This window comes from Hemicordylus capensis, chromosome 3 (genome assembly GCF_027244095.1).
Source record: "Hemicordylus capensis ecotype Gifberg chromosome 3, rHemCap1.1.pri, whole genome shotgun sequence".
In the NCBI taxonomy this organism is placed as follows: domain Eukaryota; kingdom Metazoa; phylum Chordata; class Lepidosauria; order Squamata; family Cordylidae; genus Hemicordylus; species Hemicordylus capensis.
The window spans coordinates 263,136,549-263,162,402 of NC_069659.1; the positions used below are offsets into that span (position 1 = coordinate 263,136,549).

Consider the following 25,854-nt stretch of genomic DNA (forward strand, 5'->3'; position numbering starts at 1 on the left):
CTGCTGGTATTTGGGGGTATGTGTTTTCCCTTTTTTGGACGAGCAGCTTCTAGCAAGCTTCCTGTCTCTGAGCATCCGAGCTAGTTTACGATGAGCGCATGGAAGCCAGGACTTACTCTAAACCAGAGGTATTTTTTTGTGTGAAGCCAAAACTTGCTCATCCGAGCTATTTTTGCGTGTGCAACCTCCCCACGTTGTACAGCCCGTTTTATTGTTACTGCAGTGCGATGACTTAAGTGACACATGAACACTCAGCGAAATGGGTTCACTTGCAATATTTATTTATTTAATCAGCAAACTTATTACGTAAGTCTTATACTGTCTAGCTACTTGTCGATAACGTGTGTACTGTGTGGGATCGCAGTGGAAACCAGTATCACCAGCAGAGTTTGCGTAGACGACACTCCTTAAAGTCTTTATAAACCACTGTCATCAACCTCGGTCTCCACAACGTGTGGATATAATAATACAGAGGAGGATCATTAAATTCCCGTTCCAGTCTGCTGTAAGAGAACAGTGGACTAAAATTGAGGGTTGTCCTCTCTCATATTCTCATACTCGACCACCATAACCCGCCCCCACCCCCCACTCATTCACACACCGACACACCAATTTGCGATATGGAGATAGATATTAAAAGGGTTATGTAACACAGTCATCAGGAATTATTCAGACAATCAGACTCGGTTCTCCTCAACACCAAGTTCCAAACTGCTAAGGATAATAAGTACAGACTATCTTGCATTCTCTCTTTTTGTCTTAGAGCTTCATAATCTATCTCAACCCTCTTCCATTTTGCAATATGAGGACAGTAATACGAGACAGTTTATTTCACCTTCTTCACAGGAATGTTTGCGGCGCACTTACATATATATATTATATAGTTTCGCAACACAAGAACCGAGTTTGCGAGAGCATGAACGTCTGTCTTTCTTAATACTTTTGGGGCGGTGTGCTAGAGATACGCCGTAGCCAAATCACTGTAAGGAGAAAGTCCGGGATTTTTCCGTTCTCTCCTAGGAGCGGGTTGTTTTGTTTTGGGTTTTACTTTTTTTTGCCACTTATCGAGAGATAGCAAAGGCGTCAAAGAATACCAGGAAACCCAGGCTGGGGACCAAGGAACTGTCTGCCTCTCTATGATCCGGCCAATACTTTTCTATGTCTATTGAAAGTGATAGAAAGACTTTTTAAAGGCTGTACACAGGCGGAAGTTCCTGTTCCGAATAGTGTCCGGTAAAAAAACACGCTCGCTCAAAGCGAAGTTCCTCCTTCAGGAAGGAGCCCCTGTCCAGAGCAGCACCTGCTTGACAACGAGGGACCGGGCGGCTGCTCGCAATGGCCGCCACCACCACCACCAGCAGCCACCTGACAGCGACCACTCAGGATGAAGAAGCTCCTTTCACCAGCCTCGCTGACCGTTCCCGTATATCAGCCGCCTGCTCCTGGGAGTGTCGTGCGGCCCTGGCGAGCGTCCTGCATCTCGCCCCGGAGGGGGAACTGGGCGCTTGGGAGCCTTTGGAGCCTCCGCAGAACGGGTGAGGAAGGAGGCATCGTAGACTGTGGGGAGAGAAAGTCAGGGAAATGGGACGGCATAGGATTGGGGGCGGCCTGGAGTTTATCGGGATGCGGCGGGTGAGCCCGCGAAGAAGCCCGTGCGCGCACGCGCGTGCTCCGTAGAAAGGTGAGGAATTCAGAGAGGAGCAGGGAGAGATGGCCTTTGATTGGCCTGGAGGATGGAAGCCCGGTGGAGGACCCGCGTGTGTGTGTGTGTGCTGAAGGCTAGCTCAGGTTTCTGTGTGTTCCATTGGCCCTTCTGCATGACAAGACCAGGGCAGAATTCCTGTACCTTTGAATGAATAGTTGTGGGCAAAGTACATTTCCTGAGGAACGCAGGAGATGCGAATACGGCTTCCCTCCCTGTATGACTCAGGGAGTTGCCAAATCCCCTCTTTAAACCTCCATTAAAGGCAGCACCACTGCTAACTGAGAAAAAGGAAAGGTTGTGCCATGGTGTAGGTGTCGACTCCTGAGGACCACAGAGCCATGTGGTTTTCTTGGTAGAATACAGGAGGGGTTTACCATTGCCATTTCCTGCATAGTATGAGATGATGCCTTTCAGCATCTTCCTATATCACTGCTGCCAGATATAGGTGTTTTCCATAGTCTGGAAAACACACTAGTGGGGAATCGAACCAACAGCCTTCTGCTGTTCAGGCAGTTTACTTCCCTTCGGTGCCATTAGGTGCAAAGAGGCACCTTTTTAGTGGCAATTCTCTTTTATTAAGCATAGGGAGAGCAATTGGCCCTATCCATCCCCAGCAGCATAGCATACCTCCAGTGGCTGTTGCTGGTGTCATAAGATAGACACCATAAGAAACACAAGTTTCCTTTTTTGATTGTGAGCCCTTTGGGGACAGGGAACCATTTTAGCATATATATATATATACACACACACACACACACACACATACATACAATTATCTAAGACGTACCCATTGCTAATCCCATGTGTGGTAGCTCTCAAGAGAGTTCGCAAGCGAGCTGCCAGAAGGGGCAGAGGAAAGCAGCGACAGACGGAGGGGGGAAAGAAAACGGCGGGGAGGGGAGAGAAAACAGCAGTGGCTGGAGGGGGCTGAGAATGGTGGCGGGGTGGGGGAGCCTGGAAGGAGGGGGGAGAACTAGAGGTGCAGATGCTCTGTGCCTGGGCCAGCTAGTTTTATTTATTTGCTTACTTACTTTATTTTTTGTAAACCACTTTGAGAAACTTGTTGAAAAGCTGTATATAAATATTTGTCATATTCATGGAGCAAAGCAGACCAAGGAAATCAATAGAAATTCCTTCTCAAATCTCACAGGGTGTTCTATGAACCAATCACTCTTTCAGACTTTCTGATAATAATAAATAACATTTTTATCCTGCCCATCCTCCAGGATGGTGTACACGGTTCTTCTCTCCTGTTTTATCTTCACAACAATTTTGTGTGATAGGTTTGGTGGAATCCACTGCCAGCATGTCTCTATTTTCCCATTCAGGTGAATGTGAAAATAGTCATGTTGGCAGGTATGCCAGCCACGATCACAAGTAAACTAAATGGGTAAGTTATAATCCTGTAAATTGTTTTTAAGTAAACATGAAGAAGGAAGAGTTCATGACATATGCTTCCCTGAGTTCCTTGGAGAATGATAAAGATTAAAATATAATACATAAAGGTACAGTACAGAAATCCTGTACTTTTTTGTATCTGACTACTCAAATTAGTACCTTGTCAACTGAGGATAAGCAAAAACATCTGAATCTGCTTTATACTGAGTCAGGGGACTGGCCCATCTAGTCCAATATTGAGGTGAGTCTCACAATCAGTGAGACTCGCCGTAAGGGGGTTAGCGGAGAGAACGGGCTTAGCCCGCTCTCCCCACAGATGATCAAGGCAGCAGCCCTGGGCAGCCGGATCGGCTGCCCACACGACTGCCGACTCTGTCACGCAGCTGGTGGGGGCTGCGGAGAGTGGGGGCCACATGGCCCCTGGAAGTTCCAGGATGCCCCGTCTGCTTGAGAGAGACCCCCGAGCCCTACTTTCAGCCTCCTGGCAGGGGTCTCCTCATGTGTTGCCGCGGAGCCACACCACGGCAATACACAATTTAAAAAACGCAGTTAACGGAGCACTCGTTCCATTAACCTCATTTTAGGTGAGGGCCACTTAAGCAGGTTACCCGCTTTGAGGAAACCGGGCTCGCCTGCGAACCCAGTGGTTCTCACGCTCGCCCAAAAGTGGACTACGCTCCCTTAGCCCGCTTTTGGCCAATCATGAGAATAGCCTAATTGCCTAGTTAAGCTAGCAGCAGTGCTCTAAAATCTTGAGGTAGAAGTTTTTCTAGCTCTGTTTGCTTGAGATCTTTTAATTTGAAGATGACAGAGATCAGACCTGGGACTTACTGAATGCAAAGCATATTACTAAAGGTGAGTTTCGGGAGGGTTATAGCAATCTGTCATTCAAGCTTATAAATGCACTGTATTTGTACAATGAACAATTTCAGCAACAAACTGAGACTTGGATCATCATTATTTGTATTTTGCAACTACAAAGGGGTTGTGTAAGTGACTATTATAAAGACTAAGGTCTGTATAAGTGACTATTTCTTAAAGGCAGCTATTGACTCCATGCACATATGTTTCAGTTTAAAATACAATAGTATGCATTCATTAAATTTGAAAGATGGAAAATTTAAAGCATTTACAAACTTTCAGATGTGGAGTACATATGCCCAGAGATTCTGGTGGAATATAATTTGCTGTGAAATTAAATTTAAACTTCAAAACTGTTACCTGATTCAGATACATTTTTCTGGAATAATCAACACTTTGAAGTGCCTGACTTAAATTAATCTCCCCCCCCTCCTCTGTTCTAGTAAGAATGTTGTGGTACTAGAAAGACGATTAAACAACGATAATGTAGCACCATGTTTATTGTACTTGCACTGTGACCCCCGTGGATCTGAAGAAATTACTGGTCTTGGTATTGTAAGTGAGGCACGGAACATGGAAGTATACATGGGAGAAGAATACTGTGGAACTGGGAGGGGAGAGAAATTTTTTACTACCCAGAATGGCAGGTCAGTAGCTTTACCTGTTTTGGATTATTGTATAAATCTATGAGTCAGTGATGACATATTACAACTTTGCAAATAAGTCTGAAAAATTTGCTAACACAGAGACATATTTACTAGGCTACCTACCCACATTGGTCATTTGTGGGATACTGTTGGCTTGAAAGAAAAGAACTATGAACATCCTGGTTAATAAATGCTTTCTTTGCCTTATCAACTAAAGGCACTTTCTATGAATCACAGGCATGACGTGTTAATTTTTAAACAGTGAGATAAGTAGGGTAAGTTATTTCTAACAAGAGGATTGTTTTTAAGGTCACATCTCAAGTTACTTTATAAAAACAGAGGAAGCACTGGCATATTGAACAGACGTTTGAGTGTGTGTGTGTAATGTTCCTTAATTTTAGACGCTAAGGAGAGAGTTGACATACAGTTAAATAGAGGTGAGTGGGAGGAGGAAGATTTAGACTAAGTATTTTCATATTGCTAGGCATACTGGTATAAAACAGTGCTCCTGGGTTTTGCTTTCCTTACTTGCCTGTGCATTTGTGTTGGCATGTAGACTTTGTGCAAGTTTGCAGTGAAACTTAAAGTGATATTTTGGTGCTGGATGAGAGACTCTGCTCTTTGCATGCACGAGAACTCCGCTTTCCCCATTGCAGCCCTTCATGCTCCGTTCACTCAAGATATACTGCTGAACATAGTGCAAGGGGATATAGCTGGAAGAGGAAATGGACAACAGTGGACACTTCAACTTGTGCACAGGATTCTTTGGATCCCAACCAAAATATAGACATTATTCCACTATGCTTAGGTCACATCTGCCCTTATCCAAATCAATCACAATTGAAATTTCAGGTGTTTGTAAGTGGAGAAGTGCTGCATTTTATGGGCTGGCATCCTAACTAACTTTAGTAGAGGAAGACCTATTGAAATACAGTGGTCCTCTAGAGCAAGGATCCTCAACGTTGGGCCCCCAGATGTTCTTGGACTTCAACTCCCATAATCCCCAGGCCCAGTGGCCTTTGGCTGGGGATTATGGGAGTTGAAGTCCAATAACATCTGGGGGCCCAACGCTGAGGATCCCTGCTCTAGAGTGCTCCTGAGTAGTACTATTCAGAAGGTCTGGAAGTCAACCCCTGAATAGTAGGAAAGGGTCTTGAGAAACAACCAAAAGACTTATCTGTATTATAGTGCTTTTGTGAAAAGCTGTTACATTGTAAAAGTGTTGTATGGTATTTTCACAGCTCATTTATTTTATTTTCTAGCAAAAATGACCAGGTTACATTATACAAAAAGTATCTTAAATTGGAGTGCTCCACAGCCTCTTGTAAGATTAAGGTAGGAAGCTACAGATATTATTTCTTAAATTCTGGGATGAAGATTTAAAAAAAAAATAAGATTATACCTTTGTTAATCAGATTGTGTTAAAAGAAAAACCTGTGTTCAGTTGGGAGTACATTTCTTTCTTTTAATAAAGAGATGTCTTTTGGCAATGGGAATCTTATTCCTACTGACACAGTACAAGTTCTGTAAAAAGGTGTATTTCAATGAACATGTTTTGATGACTAGAAATATTCTAAGTAGAACATGGAGTCATTTTGATAAAGTACAGCCAGCCAGTTAGTACAAGCAAACCATGGTACAGGAAAATACACATAATGTTCAGAACCACCAACCAGTCTGCTCTGTGGTAACATTCTTTTCTGATTCCAAACATGAATTATAATGAGCAGTCCCAGCCCCATTTTCTTCTAAGGAAGTTGAATGCAGGATCAGGGACAGCCCATTTGAGGGGAGAAGGGACTATTGGAGAGGGGAGTGTTTAGCCCTCCCCTGCCTTCCCCTGCAGTCCCTTATCCTGACCATTTAACACCTGTCTTTCTTTCAGTTGGACTCTGACCAGAAAAGGCCAACTGGGGGAGAAACTGGTCTGGTCATAAATTGTGGGTAGAAAGGGTTTGGCAGCTTCCATTATTCTGTCTGTCTCTTCCTTCAAAATGTCTTGTCTCCACATTTCCATTATTAAGCTAACATGGGACTGGAATTCTATGTTTTTTGGTGTAATATGTGGCTCTGCTTGTGTCAGAGGGCCTGCATAAATGTGTGTTACAATTTTAAAATTATGGCTACAGTAGTGTTTCTTCAGACTAATTTTTACAGTAGGCTGCAACCTACATCATCTAGATGAAGTTGCTCATATGCCTATGTGGTTGTAATTGAGATGGACTTGATGTCAGTGACCAGCATGACTGGGAACCTTTTGTTGGGACCTACGCCCTAGCAAAGGGCACTTTACCAACTGGAGTTGACCACTGATGTGGGAAGAGCCAACAACAGAGAGCCTGCGAGTCCTGAGAGAGCCTGGGAGTCCTTAAGCAGAAAGGAAATCCGAAGCATCAGTCTTAAAAACCAAAATGCTCTTGCATCCCATTAAACTAGGGTCTCTTAACCTTGAGTCTCCAGATGATGTTGGACTACAACTCCTATCATTCCTAGTCATGGCATTTGTGGGTGGGGATGATGGGAGTTGTAGTGAGAGGCGCACCTAAGTAATTTTGGAGCCTGGACCTAGTAAGTTACTGGGGCCCTCCTTGCAAAATAAGCATCCCTGTGCCTCCCCCTGACTAGCCCCATGGTTTCATACCACTTCCCATTGGCATGGGCGGGCAGGCACAGGCTGAGGCAGCAGTGCACAGAGTGCTGTGCCTTAACCAGATCCTCCCACCCACCAAACAGCTGAAGGATCCACACATCTTCTTTCTCATTCATCACAAACCCACAGGTGTGCACCAGAGTGCATTTGTAAAAAAAGACGGCACAAACCCCAATGGATTCCTGATCATTCACAAACCAACTAGGATACAATATGTGCCCCTTGCTCCACAGTTCAAACACACACCTGGATCACAAGCCAGCTTGTGATTGACTGATCAACTTCAAATTAAATGTTCATAGCCCTTCCACCCTGCCCTACATCTGTGCTCATTATCAGATACCTATACCAAGCCATTCCAGGAGATCTAAAGGGTGGGGCAAAAAGGGGGGTGCGCTAGCCTTTTTTATGAAGACAGATCCCTCCATATGGGGGTGGCATGATGGTCTAAGGAGTGGCTTCAGTTCCAGAAACCTTTGACATTTTCTGCCATGAAACAAGCCACTTACAGGACTTTTTGGGGGTTTTTTAATTCAAAAAAATTATTAAAAATCAAGAGATTGCCCAATCCACTTCAAATTAGATATTCAGAGCCCTTCCAACCTGCCTTACACCTGTGCCCAATATCAAAGCCCTATGGCAAGCCATTCCATAAATATTCAAAGGGTGGGGAGAATAATCACAAAAAGGAAATTGCATATCTCCATTACTAGGTCTGAGGAGGAGTCCGTGGCAGGCACAGGCTCAGCACATGAAGGCAGCACAGGGTGTGTGCACAGACCACCACTCTGCCTCCTTTCTTTTCTGCTGCCTGCGGGCAGCTACCTGGAGAGCTTCAGGAAGCTGGTAGAAAGCCCTCCGGAAGGCCTCCGCATCCTAGACCTGGTCTGTCTCTTGTGCCACCCAGTTAGTGCTCTCGAGAAGTCCTGTCCCATTATCGGAAACTAGCACGAGTCCTAAAATATGCAGGAAATGGGAGGAATGTGTTTCTTTCTTTCTTTCCAGTAACAGGATATGCAGCGAAGAAGAGTCAGAGATACTACCACTACTATTGCTCCTACTCGTTCATTTATACATGCATACATACAGAAGCCCAGTCCTATAGTGGCTGCTTCCACGCAAAGAGATTGCCAATCTCTCCTTTCTTGTCAGGGACCTGCCAAATCAGGAGCTATCGCTAGGTTGTGTTACTGAATAAATAGGAGTTCCATAATATCCCTCTTTCTAGACCAAGATCTCTGCTTAGAGTTGGGAGTATTTTGCTGAAATAAAGAATGTATTAATTTAACTAAGTTGTCAGGGTTTATACTACAGCAGTATATGGCTTCTTTTTTCTCTAGCTACTGTCGATCGGTGAAAAACAAAGAGTACTCATCAGTAAAATCATAGTACAAGTCAAAGCAGTCTGTACAAAATCTGTGCCAGACTTCGCTTCACTAGGATCAGGAATAGACCTAGACAAAGTGCAGACTATGATGGAATCTATGGGATCAAAATTATCACCTGGGGCTCAACAGCTCCTGGATATGGTTCGCATTCAACAGAAGGTGAGTTATTGCTTATAAAATGTTAGTGGACTGCTCTTTGTTGTGATGGGTGAGGTGGAGGAAACAGGGCCTATACCCTGCATGGCAGCCCCATACCTTTCTGTCTGCTCAGCACCTGGAGGCAGTTTGCATACACAAACCCATGATTCCAGCCATTGGGCAGCTGACTCGCACACTGTCTGGAGCAAAGGACAAGTTTTGCCTTCTCTCACAAGTGACTCATATTACTGCTATAGAACTAAATTGGAGTAACTCCAGTTACTATCCTATCTGGATAGCCCTATTCTCCCAGGTTTGCAGTGATACAATTAAGAGAGATATGTTAGCACTGTGAAACACCTCAACAATCCTGCAACAAGCAGCCAATGAGGAAAATAAAATAAACATTTAAATTCTGTATATCCTCTTACCCAATTATTCTTCGCTTTCTGGGCCCAATTCAGAGTGCTGGTTTTAACCTTTAAATGGCTTGGGACCAGGTTACTTGAGAGAGTGACTTGCCCCATACAGGTGAAACTCGGAAAATTAGAATATCGTGCAAAAGTCCATTAATTTCAGTAATGCAAATTAAAAGGTGAAACTGATATATGAGACAGGCGCATTACATGCAAAGCGAGATAAGTCAAGCCTTAATTTGTTATAATTGTGATGATCATGGCATACAGCTCATGAAAACCCCAAATCCACAATCTCAGAAAATTAGAATATTACATGGAACCAAGAAGACAAGGATTGAAGAATAGAACAATATCGGACCTCTGAAAAGTATAAGCATGCATATGTATTCAGAACTTGGTTTGGGCCCCTTTTGCAGCAATTACTGCCTCAATGCGGCGTGGCATGGATGCTATCAGCCTGTGGCACTGATGAGGTATGGAAGACCAGGATGCTTCATTAGCGGCCTTCAGCAATTCTGCATTGTTTGGTCTCATGTCTCTTATCCTTCTCTTGGCAATGCCCCATAGATTCTCTATGGGGTCAGGTCAGGCGAGTTTGCTGGCCAATCAAGCACAGTACACTGTATACTTTTCAGAGGTTCTATTCATTGTTCTATTCTTCAATCCTTGTCTTATTGGTTCCATGTAATATTCTAATTTTCTGAGATTGTGGATTTGGGGTTTTCATGAGCTGTACGCCATGATCATCACAATTATAACAAATTAAGGCTTGACTGATCTCGCTTTGCATGTAATGCGTCTGTCTCATATATCAGATTCACCTTTTAATTTGCATTACTGAAATTAATGGACTTTTGCACGATATTCTAATTTTCCGAGTTTCACCTGTATGTTATGTCATACTCAGACCTTAAGATCTTCTTCAGAGGCCCTACTCTAAGTGCCCCTACAAAATGAGATGAGGCAGGTGGCTACCAAGGAGAGGGCCTTCTCGTTGGTGGTACCCTGTTTATGGAATAGCCTCCCCAGTGAGGCTCGCCTGGCACTATCACTGTGTTCTTTTAGATGCCAGGTGAAGACCTTTCTATTCACTCAGGCTTTTAAAAATTGATTATTAAAATATGATTTTTGAAATTGATTTTAAAAATGTATTGTATTCTGTATTTTTGTTTGTTTGACTTGTGATTTGTTGTGTTTTAATGTGTTTTTATTGGATGTTTTTAATGTTCTGTTGTGAGCCACCCAGAGAACAATTTGTTAAGGGGTGGCTATTATCATTATTTCTTGTTTACACAGTCAGGCAGGTGTTACTGACTGGTTTGTTTTATCCAGACATCGAATCCTTCCCAAGGACTTGGGATGGCTGAATTGCATTATCAAAACTGTTGTTATTATTATAGATATGAACGCAAAATATAGGCTGTTCCCAGTAAAGTTGCTTATCGGCTCTGGAATGCTCTCTCAGTTAATATTCACTCTCTGGCATCTGTGGCTGCTTTTAAAAAACAAGTCAAGGCTTTTTTTAAATTTACTCAGGCTTTTGCCTCTTAATGGCTGCCAGGTTTCTCAGCTTCCTTGCTTCCGTTTTTCTTTTTAATTGGTTTTGTAGGGGTTTTTTGGTGTGTTTATGGTTTCTAACATTGATTTTAAGGTTTTAAATGTAACTATAATGGCATTTTATTGTATTTTAACTCTTGTAAACCACATTGAGATACATTATAAAAATTGAACAATACATAAATACTTAAATTTTCCTTTGCCCTGAGATCAGATCCCCATGCAAATTCCACTTCCTTCCTTATTCTTCTTCACTGCTAACATTTACCATGCTCTCCTAGAAGTCTCTAACACAATAGATTGACTCTCTGTCACTTATAATTTAAAGTAAAACTTAGATTATACATTTCTTTAAAAAAAATATTAATAGGTAGGGATAGTTAGCTGTGAGGCAGTAAGTTGAGGTTGATCATGAAGAAGTTTAGGAGAAAATAAGCTAAGTGAGCAGAGCCTGCAGCAAATGCTCTTCCAAGCAAAGGGGGCGGAGGTGCTAGAGCAGGAGAAAGTGGTCATCGGCCCCAGGTTACCAGTTCAAGACAGGCAAGCTCAAAGAGATGCTTACTGACTACGCTTTGTGTATAACTCATTAATGTATCCATAACATTTATTTCCACTAGAATGGTCTTCCTTTTGGAGGCAAGTTACAAAATATATTTGGGAGAAAAGGATTCATGTTTGGAAGCAATCATACCATTGATGGATTGCAAAGGTCAACTGATTTTGGAAGACGAGATCTCTTACCCAATGGACCCTCTCCTCTTAAACCTGGTTTGGCAGCTGGAACTGTTCTAGAAGACTTGAAAATATACACCGATATGAACAAACCAATACCAAGTAGAGAGGATATATTTGAGCCTCCTGGACTTGAAACTCCACAGCACAGTGCCATATTGTCTCCAAATGACTTTAAATGCTTGGTGTCATCATTTTTACAAGAGCAAGCAAATGAAAACCCAAATACCCCCAATTCAACACTGCTGCTTCCATTTCTTCAAACTGTATGTGGTCAGGTGAATCGTCTGCGAATAGATGAAAGGAATAAACACTGTGGGAGAAATTCTATATTTGAGGATGATGAGATTCAGACTCTTGGGTAAGCTTTTGACTGAGGAATTGAGTAAAACATTAAGGCATTAATGCTTGGAAAAGTTTTAGTACAGCTGTGAGTTTATTTTATGCTTTGCTTGTTTTATTCGCTTGCTGATGCTGATTTCATTTATTGTTGTCTTGCTGCCATATTGCACAGCTTAATGCAAGCAGTGCAGCACCACCAGTGCCACTTCAAGTATCTAAAACACCGTCCACAGCCCTGTTCCACTACTACTTAAAACTGTCTAATCGTAGTTGCATGATGCTACATTCCTTGGAAATAATAAATGTAGTGTCACACACCTGTGATTACACAATTTAAAATAGTAGTGGAACAGGGTTGTTTCACAACACTGTGGGTAGTGTTTTAGACAGCTGGGTCTCACGATCAGTGAGACCCGGTTTGGGAAGGGAAGTGGGGAGAGCGGACTAAGCCAGCTCTCCCTGCACATGAGCGGGAGCCCTGGACGGCCGGATTGGCCACCCACACGATTGCCAGCTCCATGATGGAACCAACGGGGGCTGGGGAGTTCGGGGGCCGCGCAGCCCCCGGAAGCTCCAGTATGCCCTGCGCGAGCGCGCAGGGCATACTGGAGAGACCCCTGGAGCCAGGAGGCGGCTTTTCACCTCCTCTCCAGGGGTCTACTTGTGAGTAGCCGCAGCGCGGAGCCGCGCCACGGCTACTCACGATCAGAAAAACTGGGTTTGCGGAGCACTTGCTCCGCAAACCTGGTTTAAGGGGAGGGGTACTTAGGCGGGTTAACCGCCAGGAGGCAACCAGGCTCGGCTGTGAGCCCGGTGGCTCCCACGATCATCCGAAATCGGGCTAGGCTTTTCGGCTGATCGTGGGAATAGCCTCACAGAGATGTAAAATTTCTGGAAATTTTGAAGCCATGAAAAAACCCTGATTTCTTTTCAGAAACAAATGGAAATTTGTGGGGAGGTGGAGGATTGAAATTTATTTATTTATTTATTTATTTATTTATTTATTTATTTATTTCATTTATATCCCGCTCTTCCTCCAAGGAGCCCAGAGCGGTGTACTACATACTTGAGTATATGCAATACTACCCCACCCCCATGACTTTTAAAGGTCTAAATTCCTATTGTTTCTTTAGGAGTATTTATTATGTACCACCTACTTTGCTTACAGCATTGATCATGTTTGGTCTACTATTAGTCCAGACAATTAATCCCAAATGTAGTAATTTACTTTTAAATTTTTAATCTGTTACAAATTGACTACTTAACTCCAACAATTCCCTGCTAACTGAGCAAAGAGACACCTTTTAATGTGATGATTCTCTTATATTTTGCAGGGGGAGAGCAACTGGCCCTATCCAACCCCAGCACAGCATCCCTCCAGTGGCTGTCGCTGCTATCTGCCATGTATTTATTTTTAGTCTGTAAACCATTTGGGGGCAGGCCAGGGACCATCTTATTTACGTATTATTTATTTTTCTGTGTAAACCACTTTGGGAACTTTGGTTGAAGAGCGGTATATAAATATTTGTAGTAGTAGTAGTAATCCAGCATCTCTGTAAGCCAGTTTCTTCCATTTTCAAAATCAATTCTTGCCTGCTTGAGAACCAGGCAAAAATACAGTGCAGTGCCCCACCAATTGAAGACTGGGGCGCACATATTCATCCCATATATCCCCAAACCACGTCCTCACTTCTACCAAGTTCACAGAAGCTTCTTCACTACTAACAATTGTGTCATCCCTGCAGTGACGAGCCTAGTAAACAACATTTTGTGGTTGTTTACTTTTAGCACACCTTTCTATATGATACTTTCTACTCATTGAAACTTTTAGCTTTGTCCTAAATTTGTTATGGGACGGCTAACAAAGTAGTAGTAGTAGTAGTAGTAGTAGTAGTAGTAGTAGTAGTAGTAGTTATTATTTATTTTATTATTTTATATTTAACAAATATTTATTTTACTGAGTTTTATGTGACACTTCTATGATATTGAGGTGAGTCTCATGATCGGTGACACCCGCCTTCAGAGGGTTTGTGGGGAGAGCGGGCAAATATAGAAGGGCTAATTGTGTCCCCAAAGGGCTCACAATCCAAAAAAGAAACACGATAGACACCAGCAACAGTCACTGCAATGCTGTGGATGGATAGGGCCAGTTACTCTCGCCCTGCTAAATAAAGAAAATCACCATGTAAAAAAGGTGCCTCTTTGCCCAGTTAGCAGGGCAGTGTGATTTCTATATGTGCATTGTTAACTACATGGAATAGAGTAGATTAGGTAATGTTTCATTTTTAACAGCATAGTCATAAAAATTCAAGTATCTTTGCCTTCTGTTGAGTATTTTAAAATGCATTCTAATTAAGGAGCATAATTAGCTGTCATTATTGTAAGCAATATCTCGTATGTCCATTTTCCCTGCAGTGTGGAACAGCAGCCTGTTTGCCTCTATCTAGAAAAGATCATTTCCAAAAAAATGGAACTGATGGAGAAAAGATTAATGGACTACATAGATCTGCGTATGCAGAAACTTCAAGAAGATCTTGATAGTAAAATTGTTACAATAATGGATTTGGTTCAGACTTCTAAAAAATGTTCAGAAGAGCACAATCCTTCAAAAGAAGAACACTCAAATGGGTAGAAAACATTTAAAAAATTGAAGACCTCAACATAAATGTTTTTGCAGGGCAAGTATTTATTATGCAAGCGTTTCAAAATGTTATGGTTACAGCTCGTAAATATTTAAATCGTCAGTATTTGTACTTGTTATAATTTCCCTCAGTATTTGACACTAATGTTAGTGTGTGTATATCTGTAATGTGGGGAGGGGGTGGGATCCACACAATATTTTTTACAGTTCAGAGAACATTTCTACATCTACCTATGGCTTATTTATTCATTAACAGTTCAAAAAATTACTTTTTTGGATGTTTGTAAACCTCATATTGAACTATGGGAGATAAACTCTAAATAAAGTTATGTGCAGCTTTACTAACTGGTTGCTTATTTGTAAATAAAGTATAATGCTAAATTTAATGTAGTGTAGTGCAACAAGCAGATTAGAATTAAATTAATTTCATTCACTTATTTTTGTTATTTAAGGACTTAGTATCTTTTGAGAAGTGCAGAAATGTAATATTGTGGAGAGTGCAGGTGGAATGGATGTTATTCAGTGACACTTTACAACTCTTCTGGTCTGCTGTATAATATGACTAGACAGTTCTGTTGATCTCTCCCAGTTCTTGTTTTGTATCGACTTTTATAGTTTATCTGAAAATCACAATATGCCTTGTAAGTTTGAAGATCTTGTTGCAGAATGACTATTATTCATCGGGTTATCTGAGTTCCTGTAGTTTTTGACAGGATTTCTGACACAGGAAAAAGTTTAGTTCTTTGTCACGTTAATGAATTCTCATACTGCTTAGAAAACAAAGTACAATCAAAAAGCACTTGTGGTGTCCATGCATAAATGCGTGTGGTGCTCTTCCAAACAAGTCAAAGGCTCTGGGCCATCTGCCTTTCCCAGTAGATTCAATTTTCATCTAACTTGGTTGCAGCCAACATCTCTTCATCATGTTTCTACAGTGCAGCTGGGTTTTTTTGTTTTGTTTTTTGAAATAAGAAACATTTTAAGGAAAGATTCATGCAAACACAATCTTCCAATGCATTTCTACATAAATTTAGGGTTCAAATTAAATCGGCTAACTAGAATTCCCTGTTAATAGTTCTGCATCTTCTGGTATCTGTATCCTGGTTGTCGACTGATGAAATGCTTTGCTGCCAGACCAATCAGGAGGACAGCATTTGCAGCCAGCACCACAAAAGTAAGGGTATACAGGCCCTTGGCTTGTATGTTCTCATTTTCTTCAGGGTAAACTTGAATAGAAGAATCTGAATGTAGAAAAGAAGAGACACATGGACAGTAAAAATGCAGTTTTATAACCAACACATCAACTTCTTCTTCTTTTTTTTAAAGTCTTACTACCACATTCTAACATTTCCTTTATTTTTATCAGCTTGTTGGAATTTATTGGGAGTGTATATGGTTGCCTATCCATCATTCAATAGTTCTAACATATATATATAGTCTAAATCATTGGACGTGCAGATTTTTATCCTTTCTAAATTCATGGGCATTCAAGTCTGCATATGAAGTTTCTACAAAGTAAGATAAGTCACTCTGCTTGAACTATACTTACCGGAGCGATCCATAGAACCATGGTCTGTTTTCAGGCGGATAGGTCCCACCATTACTTCCCCTTTCCATTTGTAGGAAGAAATCTCCCTCTTATGCCGAGATATACAGCCTTTGGTGCAGCGAGAATTAGAATCAATACTGTCACAAATTAGAACTTCACAATGGAGATAAACAGATGGGTGACTCCGCAGAAATTTGAAGGAATTGAACCTGAACCTCCCATAATGTTCAAGGATGGGATAAGCACCATAGGTGTCATCTTTAGGGCATCTGTAATAGAATTTCCAGGTTGGTTTAATATTATCAACAACTGCTTGTTCCTGTTAGAGAGGTTCAAAGATTCAGTGGCCCATATACCATACAACACAACATGCATGTCGCAAGAATGCGTATTTTGCTCAAGAATGGAGCAAAACACATTTACATGAGAATAATCCCATTATTTCCAATGGGATTACTATTGTTGCTATGCATTTTGCACGATTCTTGCAGTTATACAAGTGCACAGTTGTGCAATTGCATGCTCACAATGTGCACATTGCATTGTGTGGTATGTGAGCTATTTTAGTGATCGTGCATGCATGGAGGCCTCACCAGATTCCCCTTAACAAGTAGAGTTCCTAGTCAGTTGAACTGACTCAGTTCAAACCCAAACTGGGTCTAGTTCAACTGGGTACAAAACCAAGCACGGCTGGGTCAGCTCAAATCTGATCCAGATTCTAGATGAACCGGCAAAACCAGTTTTGTGCACATCCCTAGAAGAAGCTTCCAATGAAGGGGCAGCCCTCTGCAAAACATTGGGAAATAACCCTGTGTTAGCTTGTAGTGAACATAATAAGATGAAAATATCGAAGTTTAGCAGACAATGGGAGCAATGGAAGCCACTTCCTTAGCAAAGGTAGTGGCTTTAACATCATTGTTTAAAGAGAAAATTCTAGGTTAAAAATTGAGGGGAAATGCTTTTTAACAAAGCAGTAGGCTCTCTTGAGATACTAATGCAAAAGTGGCCATCAGAGCAGTTTTAAGTTGTGTGCTCTGATGTTGCCACTTGGTAAGCAACCCACTAGGTGGTGGTGACGACTCCTATTTTTTCTGTTTTTCTGGGTTTTTGATTGTATATGTGTGGTAAAATTCTCACCATGTAGCAGGATACAACAGTCTTGGTATATGCTTGCCTGTATTAACCTAGTAATCATATCCTACCTAAATATGTCTATTTTCTAGTTATGCTCTTCACCTTCAAGTGTTATCTGTAGACTGCAGCAAGGCCTTGTTAAAAAATATGTTTTAAGCCAGCTAAAACAAATAAGTGGGAAAACAGAGGATGATAATCCTCCCAATGAGTTAAGTTTAGTTTTAAATACCTGTTGTGCAAAATATTCTAACCATTTGTGATTTTAAATACTCCTTAAAACCCCAGAGCAGTACATGCATTGTCATTTTTGTGTAGTTTCACCAATTTTCAAAAGCACATTCTGTCTACTTCCACACAATACACACGATGCATTTATGTTTATGGCCTTTGAAAAGCAGCATGGAACAAAAATAGCTAATTGAGCTGTTTGCAGTGAAGGTGGTGAAGGCAGAAGATATAAAATACACTTCTTCAGGTTACATAAGGCATAGCGGCAGCATGTCACTGACCCTGAATATGGAGTATTATAATAATTGCGTGTTATATACCTTTTCTATTCAGCCCTGTTATTTCCCCTTTTGATAGCAGCAGCTGTTTTCTAAGCTACATTCACAGCAGCTCCCAAGCTCTTTCCTAAATGGGAGCTTATTGTTTAGATATCAAATGTTCAATGAAGAAAGCTCAGATATCTGAACTTGCGAAGATATGCAGTAACATTAAAGTTATCAAATTCTTGACTTAGACCTTGGCTTTGTGTATGAAGTTAACAAATGCCATTTTCCCCTGGTCTGTCCAGCAGGGAAGTAACTTGCCTAAGGAGCAAGAGGTTGCTGGTTCAAATTCCTGCTGGTATGTTTCCCAGACAATGGGAAACGTCTATATTGGGCAGCAGCGATATAGGAAGATGCTGAAAGGCATCATCTCATACTGCGTGGGAGAAGGCAATGGTATGGTAAACCCCTCCTGTATTCTGCCAAAGACAACCCCAGGGCTCTGTGGTCACCAGGAGTCGACACCGACTCAATGGCACAACTTTACCTTTACCTTTAAGTCCAGTTTGTGTGTTAGCTAAGATAAACGGGAGAAATTTGTTCTTCCGACACTTGACTCTTACTTTAACCTACAGCTTTTGTAATGCTTTTTAAATAAACAGGTTTACACATGCATGCTACCTTCCTCTTTCTGATCCTTTCTTTCCTTTCTGGTCCATTTTCAAGGACTACTCTTTCAACTAGAGTCAATCCCTCTTGTCTCCTTGTCCCAGCCACATCTCCACGTCTTCTGGCATGCTGGCCCCTATAACTAAAACAGTCTCATGTGCTCTATTCATCAGATAGTTTCTCCCTTCCAAGTCTCTCTTCATGGCTCCTGTAAACATTCTTTCCCTTGCTTTTGTCTTGTCTACACCTGCACCTTGTCAACTTGGCATCCCCCTCCCCCACTCATTTGCCAGTTCCTCATGTCTCTTTCCCTGCAGGTAAGAACTATGTCACTTCTGCGTGTTCCGTCTAGCATTATTTTAGTGTTAAATTGTAACCATTTCAAAAAGTTACATTACTCACCCACTTCTCACTAAATCATATTTTGGTGATCCAGAAACAGGGTGTGGTGATGCTGTACAGGTATCCACAAACACTAACAAATTCTCATCAGAGGAATGCAGGCTGACTTGTGCATAAAGAGTTTGGTTCAAGTCTACAAAGTATGGAGAATCAACTATTGGTGTGGAAAACAAATCGGTCTCATAAAAGGACATGCTGAGGTTGTATCTCCCCAGAGAACTTGTGTTATGTATAACCGCACTTTCCGTTATATACATGACTTCTACAGTTGAATTGTTTTCCATTATACAGTTCACATTAATCTCAACATGTTTTTGACGGGTGATTACCGCTCCATCTGGAGAGGCAGTGATGGTGTTGCTATAAGAGATGCTGTGATCTTCTCCCTGCAAAGACCAAAATAGTATGTATAAAGGCTATTCACACACCTGAGAGGTGGGGAGAGCTGTGCAAAACTTACCTTCCTCCAAGACGATCTCACAACACTGGTGGGAAGCGTGGACTACACTCCCACACAATCCGTGCTGCTACATGCAGTGCGGATCTCCAGAGGCCAGGACGATGCATCCTAGCCTCCATGTATCCCACAATGCACCATGCAACGAGCAGTGGTGATACCCCCGTGATATGGGCGTTCTAGGCACCCGTGTCTGTGCGCACACAATCCCGGCACCGGGGTTAAAGGCATGCTTGCACCCTTACCCTTGGCTAAAGGCCGGGGTAAAAAGCTGGGTCAGGTGAGTGGTCAGCACCAGGATCCATGCAGATCCTAGCACTGCACACGAGTAGCCTGGGCTGCCTTAGCCTGGTTGAGGCTGCTCATGAGACTAGCCTTATAGTCTGTAATGTAAGCCACTCTTCTGGGCTTACAAAGTAACAATGTAAAACTTTTTTTTAATGTTTTTATTGTAACCACTAAAACATAAAATGACTCCTAGTTCTAAAATCTCACAAGTAAACAAAAAGCAGCAATCAACTCATATGCCTGAATGTCTTTGTTAGTTTATCAGTGGAAAAGGTCTCCTGACCTGGCATTACAATCCTAGAAAAATATATCACCTGACCCTTTGCAGATGTGAAACATGCTGTTGCATGTATAAACAGTTTTGCTTCTGAACCCCCATTCCAGATGCAGCTCACAGATACCTAAAATTTAGGAGTTATCTCCAGTAAACCATGAAACAGTATAAAAAGAAAGAAAAACAAGGCTGTTCTGATAGATGCTGTAAAATGCTTGTGTGCACTTAAAATTGCAATCCTATGCACATTTAAGATAGATGTAAATTCCTTTGAACTCAGAGGGACTTACTTCTGAGAAATCAAGAGCTTGGTGCTCTTGTGATCCTCGCTTTAGCTTCTTATATCATGATTGGAAGCATGTTGACTTCGGATATAGATCAAATTAATTTTAGTGGATCTCACAATAAAATAAAATGTTCATGGAGGTACAGTTTAAAGTCCAAAAGCATATTTTCTTTACTACAGGAGAGAAAAGGATACTCTTCTGTCCTATCTATGGTGTGTGTGTGTTTTGGGGTTGTTGTTGTTTTTAGCAAGGTCTGTTTTGTGACATTCATGTCCCCCTGATATCGACATGGTGTCCTCCCATTATATACTTTTTGATTACTCCATCCCACCCACAAGTCTGATACTCATGGTATGGATTTGCCCCAAATACCCATAATGGCATGGGGGGAAATGGCACTGAAAGAAGTTGAAAATGTGTCTGGGTAGCTAAGACGTGTCATTTGCAGATGAGTTTTGGCATGATTGAATCAAGAAACAAAGGACATAAGGACATAAGAAGAGCCTTGTGGAATCAGGCCAAAAGTCCATCTTGTCTTGCATCCTGCTCCATGCAGAGGCCAACCTTATGCAGCTGGGAAGCCCTCAAGTGGGGAAAAGAGGGCAACTCTGCCCATCTGTTTGTGTTTCCTTCCTAGTACCTAGTATTCAGGGGCACACCACCTTTGTTTCTAATGGAAATATCCAGCTATCAAGTTGAGCAGCCACTGATAACCATATCCTTCCTTGAAGATCAAGGGCTGGGCCAAGTGAAAACCAAGTCCAAGGACACTAAACTAAACTGCTGTGAGACAGACGAGACAGGAAACAAGATTTCAGGCAGCAAGTGGGCCAGAAGGAAAGTTCATAGCACTTTGGTTTGGATTATTTTAGTTTGGGTTTGCTTATTTTTACCGTTTTAACTGTTCCGCAGCTGTTCAATGGAAAAGAAAATGTAACTGGGTTTAATGCAGTAGGTCTGCAAGTTGGGTCGTTCAGCGTCAAGTCATCTTCATTATAACCGAGGGAATCCAAATAAGAATTGCTGAGAATAGCTGTCATCATGTCTGAAGAACAACTGAGGGATACTGACAATAAAAGGAAAAACAAAGCATTACCATGCAAATAACACACAACTGTTTCACCTGGAAGAATATCAGGTCTTGTGGTGGCAGATGTGGAGAAAAACCCTGCCTAAAAAGCTGGAGAGCTGATGCCAATCTGTGCAGTCAATGCAGAGCTAGACAGACCAATGGTCAGTCTTAGAATAATGCAGCTTCCTATGTCCTGAGCCATTCATCTGGCTGGACAAACAAACCACTTTTTAGTTGGCTGGCTTGCTCAGCGGTGCAACTGGCTGCAGAAGACACAATCAGCTTGGCTGTGCCTGGGGTTTCCATGCCTGTGCACAAATTTCCAGAATTAGAGACCTGTCAAACATGAAAGAGGAAATCTGGCCAGACTGCCTGCAGTGCTTCAGATTCTAGAGAAGATGCAATGAGCGTATTCGTCAGTGCATATTAGCTCAGATTGCATAGCCCAAAAGACTGGCATCTTTTCCATGTTAGTAATCTTCAGCCTCTCCCTGTATAGATTACAATTAACAAGACACACACTGGTGAGATCTGACTTACCGTTGAACTCTGGTGCTGGTATTGGTATGCTTGTGTAGCGAGCAGAAAAGCCCCTGTACGAATTGGCATAATCCGTAGATAGCACAACAGTCATCTTATTAGAAGAAGACAGAAATGTTGGGGTGATACGGCCACACACTTGTTTAATTAAACCGGAGTCCGTTGTTGCACCATCATAGATGGCAAGAAAATCAAATCTGCAGTTGTCATCTATTTCTAGGCTAGGCACAAAGAAAGAATAATTTCAGACAATTATTTTTTTAAAAAAATTGGCAAGATTATTTAACACCAGGAAATACATACTTCAGCAATGCAAAATATATCGGCCAAGATCATAAGAACATAGGGAGCTGCCATATGCTGAGTCTAGCTCAGTATTGTTCTCACAGACTGGCAGTGGCTTCTCCAAGGTTGCAGGCAGGAATCTTTCTCAGCCCTATCTTGAAGAAGCCAGGGAGGGAACTTGAAACCTTCTGCTCCTCCCAGAGTGGCTGCATCCCCTGAGGGGAATATCTTATAGTGCTCATATGTGGTCTCCCATTCAAATGCAACCAGGGTGGACCCTGATTAGCTAAGAAGACAAGTCATGTTTGCTACCACAAGACCAGCTCTCCAAAAAGCTTCCTCTAGCTCAGCTAAAAATTTTCTTTAGGGGGCAAATGTTATTTGCACATAGGAATATGTTGGGGGTTTTGATACAGGCTTCGTCATTTTAACATGCTATTGGTTCCAGTGATTGGGAATGAAGCACTTATGAGGTGCGGGGGACCAAAAGCCTGAGCTGACCATCACTTTCATGCCCTCCTTGTGAGTGTCCAGATGCATTTGGCTGACCACAACTGGAAACAGAATGCCGGGCTAGATGGTCCAGCAAGACATTTCTTATGTAAGTGCCTTCTTGTTTTCAAAAAGACCTAACAATGTTCCTAACCAGCAGTTTGGAAGCTGATGGCTAAAATTATTCGTTCCATCTGCTCATCCATCATATAATTTAGTATGTTTTATATACTAAATAACAAAGGTTAATCATAAACTGAAATATTCCTTGTTTTATTTTACTTTTTGATTTCCCTTATTTTATTTCAGCTAGGGTGGGACATGGAAGGAGATGAACAGGTAGGGAGGGGAGGAAGGGATGGGCTGATAAATGTTTGATATGGCTCAATGTTTGTATGAGGGGTTGAGGACACAGAAAAGATATTGGAATACAGAGGGTAGAAGGGAAAGGCCAACATGTATTCTGTGTTGGTCAATGTTTAAACAATAACTTTGGTGCAAAAAATAGAGGGGGGGGGGACAAAATATGAAGTAAATAACCTTTTTTTGTGTTTGACTACTCAAACAGTGGCTGGACTAATCTCAAATGTTCATAAACAAGTTGTTCTGATAAGAACTAATCTGCCTACTTTCCTTTCACAATAATCTTAAATGAGAATTACCATACTCACAAGTTAGTCCACTTCAGTCTTAAACATTCACAAGTCTGCCATTTTGAATTGGGGTGGCTGACATAATCACAAACTATGCTGTTGAGGTGTCCCTATGTGTAACTCACTACAACTGTACCAAATTTGGTTCAAATCAGTTAGGCAGTCCACTCATTAGCCCACTTGTATCTCAACCGTTCACATGTCCGCCCTCTTGAATCAGGGTGCCATCTTGAATTGGTCTGGATGATATCATCACAAACTATGCCATTGCAGTGTCTGTACCAAATTTGGTTCAAATCAGTTAGATGGTTCACAAGTTAGCCCACTTGTGCCTCAAATGTTTACCTGTCCGCCAGCTTGAATCCAGGTGGAAGACATCAACCCAAACTATGCTGTTGAGATTTCCTTATGTGTCCCTATAACTGTACCCAGTTTGGTTCATATTGGTCCAGACATTGAGAAGTTGATAGCGGGGGACACATGGATGCATTCGTGCTCACCCGGAAACAAACAATGCTGGACGATCTCAAAAAGTTAACAAAAATGTACTTACAAAATTTCACTGAAGGTCAGGTTTATCATGGAGTTTGCTTCTGTTTCTATGTGCCAGACACAGTATGCAAATTCTGGGTGTGGTCTGGGGTAGTTGGGGCTGGTGAATGATCCTTGTGGACTATTAAGAAGACCCCCACAGTTTGCAATGGTAGCTTGAAAAGAAAGTCATTATTCCTTTATTTTAAAAAAGATAGAATCAATCAGCAGAAACAGCAGCAGAGATCAGATTTCACAAAATGGTTTGCTTCTCTTCTGCCCAGGAAAGTTGATCCAGCACCTGGATCCACAGCCCACCCCCCCACTTTCATAATTAAACTCAAACATACCCCACCCCCGAATAATTAAATATGCTTTTAAAAGTCTCTAATATTATAATACAGCATCTCATGAAGGTGGGAGCAGCAGAGATGTATGTGAAGCCAGGCGTTCTCTCCCATGCTCAGTACAGGTATCTCTACTGCTGCACATTGTTTCTAGAAGAGATCAGGGAGAAGGGAGAAGGGAGGTGGCTGATGAGATTCCGGGCTCTGAGCAATTCACTGGGGGCCTATGCCCCATCGACCACTCCCTGCTTCTGCCTTCCCCCATCCACCAGTGCAAGGGATTCCGTTTGGCAAAAATGTGAGAACCCCATTAATTATTGTTTTAATATTACCAATTTACAGCCTTGCAAATGTATTTATAAACGCCAACAAAAAGTCAAATTTGGATACATTTGATTAGCTTTCAAACAGTTTCCAGACTGCTATTGTTTCCAGACGGCTGTTGTGTGTGGTGCCCTGAGGAATGCTTGGTGATGACATACCTGACTCTGGTGAAATGAAGTAATAAAATGCAAAAATGTTGCGTGTGAAATCTGTGGTGTCTGTTACTATGCGAAATGTTAAGCTACTAGAGGATGAGTGAAACACTGGAACAGAGTTATGGTTATTGCATACACGCCCCAGAAGAGGTGCACCAGTTGAAGGGCCATCATATACTTCAATATTTTCACTTTCACAGTTCGATGTGGGCCTAAATCTAGGAAGAAGAAAAACCACATCACTTATTCTGTGTGCAGTTCTAGCAAAGGAGCCAGTTTGCATTTATACAGTTATATTAGTTGATTGAATGATCAAAGACACTAATTAACATCCTAGAGGAACTAGGGTCTCTAACTCTAGTACAGGGGTGGCCAACTTGAGGGTCTCCCGATATTGTTGGACCTCAGCTCCCATCATCCTCAGCCACAATAAATTGGGGCTGGGGATGAGGGAATAGTAGTCCAACAGAAGACCCTCAGGTTTGCTTAGTAACATGCTTTAGTATCCTAGAAGAAGTTCACCTTCATACCATATCACAAACCATTTTTCAAAGTCCGTTCAATTTCAAAAGTGGTTCATTGTGCAACAGTTGAAAAACATAAATCCAAACACAGAGATACAGCCAGAACTTCTGGTAAAATCTGAAAGCTGCCATTGGTCATGGCAGAATGGCTATGGATACAGAGTGGTGTTGCTCCATTTCTTGGCATCTCTATAGGGAGTTGGGGGCGTTTATAGTAAGGTTGTCGTTTCAACCTTTTGTTATTTCTGTGGTTTCGCTGCCGCTAACTATAGTTCAAAGCACATTGTAGATCTTTTCACTATTTTCTGGATTCGTAATGTAGTTGTATAGGTGTGGGAGGTTTAACAGAGCCACTCAGACGAGCTTCTTGAATGAAAATAATATTATCATTATTTCTTGTTTACACAGTCAGACAGGTGTTATTGACTGGTTTGTTTTATCCAGACATCGAGCCCTTCCCAAGGACCTGGGATGCCAGAATTTTATTGTCAATTGTTATAGATATCGTCGCAGAATATAGGCTGTTCCCAGTAAAGCTGCTTTTTGTAATTGGCTGATGGTGATTTCTGTGACCCCTATGGTGTTGAGGTGCTCTCCAAGGTCTTTTGGAACTGCACCCAGGGCGCTTATTATTATTATTATTATTATTATTATTATTATTATTATTTATTCGATTTCTATACTGCCCTTTCAAAAATGGCTCAGGGCGGTTTACACAGAGAAATAACAAACAAATAAATAAGATGGAACCCTGTCCCCAAAGGGCTCACATTCTAAAAAGAAACATAAGATAGACACCAGCAACAGTCACTGGAGGTACTGTGCTGGGGGTGGATAGGGCCAGTTAGGATACAGGTTTAATGTATCCAATAGGATACAGGTTTACTGATTAAATATTCTAA

The 25,854-nt window shown here is 41.8% G+C and overlaps 2 protein-coding genes across 3 annotated transcripts in view; one reads left to right on the forward strand and one right to left on the reverse strand.

Moving 5' to 3' along the window:
- The first annotated feature begins 56 nt into the window (after positions 1-56).
- Positions 57-14,819, forward strand: C3H10orf88 (chromosome 3 C10orf88 homolog). 2 transcript variants are annotated; one of them, XM_053307282.1, is made up of 6 exons: positions 57-1,535; positions 4,408-4,611; positions 5,874-5,946; positions 8,602-8,808; positions 11,381-11,856; positions 14,253-14,819. In XM_053307282.1, exons 1-6 carry the CDS (start codon positions 1,336-1,338, stop codon positions 14,467-14,469), a joined length of 1,377 nt encoding a protein of 458 aa, XP_053163257.1. In that variant the 5' UTR covers positions 57-1,335; the 3' UTR covers positions 14,470-14,819. The 2 variants fall into 2 exon arrangements, with proteins under 2 accessions (XP_053163257.1, XP_053163258.1); XM_053307283.1 differs by lacking the exon at positions 57-1,535 and adding an exon at positions 3,049-3,095.
- Positions 14,649-25,854, reverse strand: part of LOC128350586 (deleted in malignant brain tumors 1 protein-like) — a 125,683-nt gene continuing 114,477 nt past the window's right edge. Inside the window, exons 27-33 of the mRNA XM_053308983.1 lie at positions 24,432-24,646; positions 23,625-23,778; positions 21,642-21,862; positions 20,923-21,095; positions 18,724-19,109; positions 16,028-16,296; positions 14,649-15,719 (exon numbers count right to left, since the gene is read on the reverse strand). Of these exons, the coding sequence (XP_053164958.1) occupies positions 15,547-15,719; positions 16,028-16,296; positions 18,724-19,109; positions 20,923-21,095; positions 21,642-21,862; positions 23,625-23,778; positions 24,432-24,646 (1,591 nt within the window). The 3' untranslated portion in view covers positions 14,649-15,546. The remainder of the gene's footprint in view (positions 15,720-16,027; positions 16,297-18,723; positions 19,110-20,922; positions 21,096-21,641; positions 21,863-23,624; positions 23,779-24,431; positions 24,647-25,854) is intronic.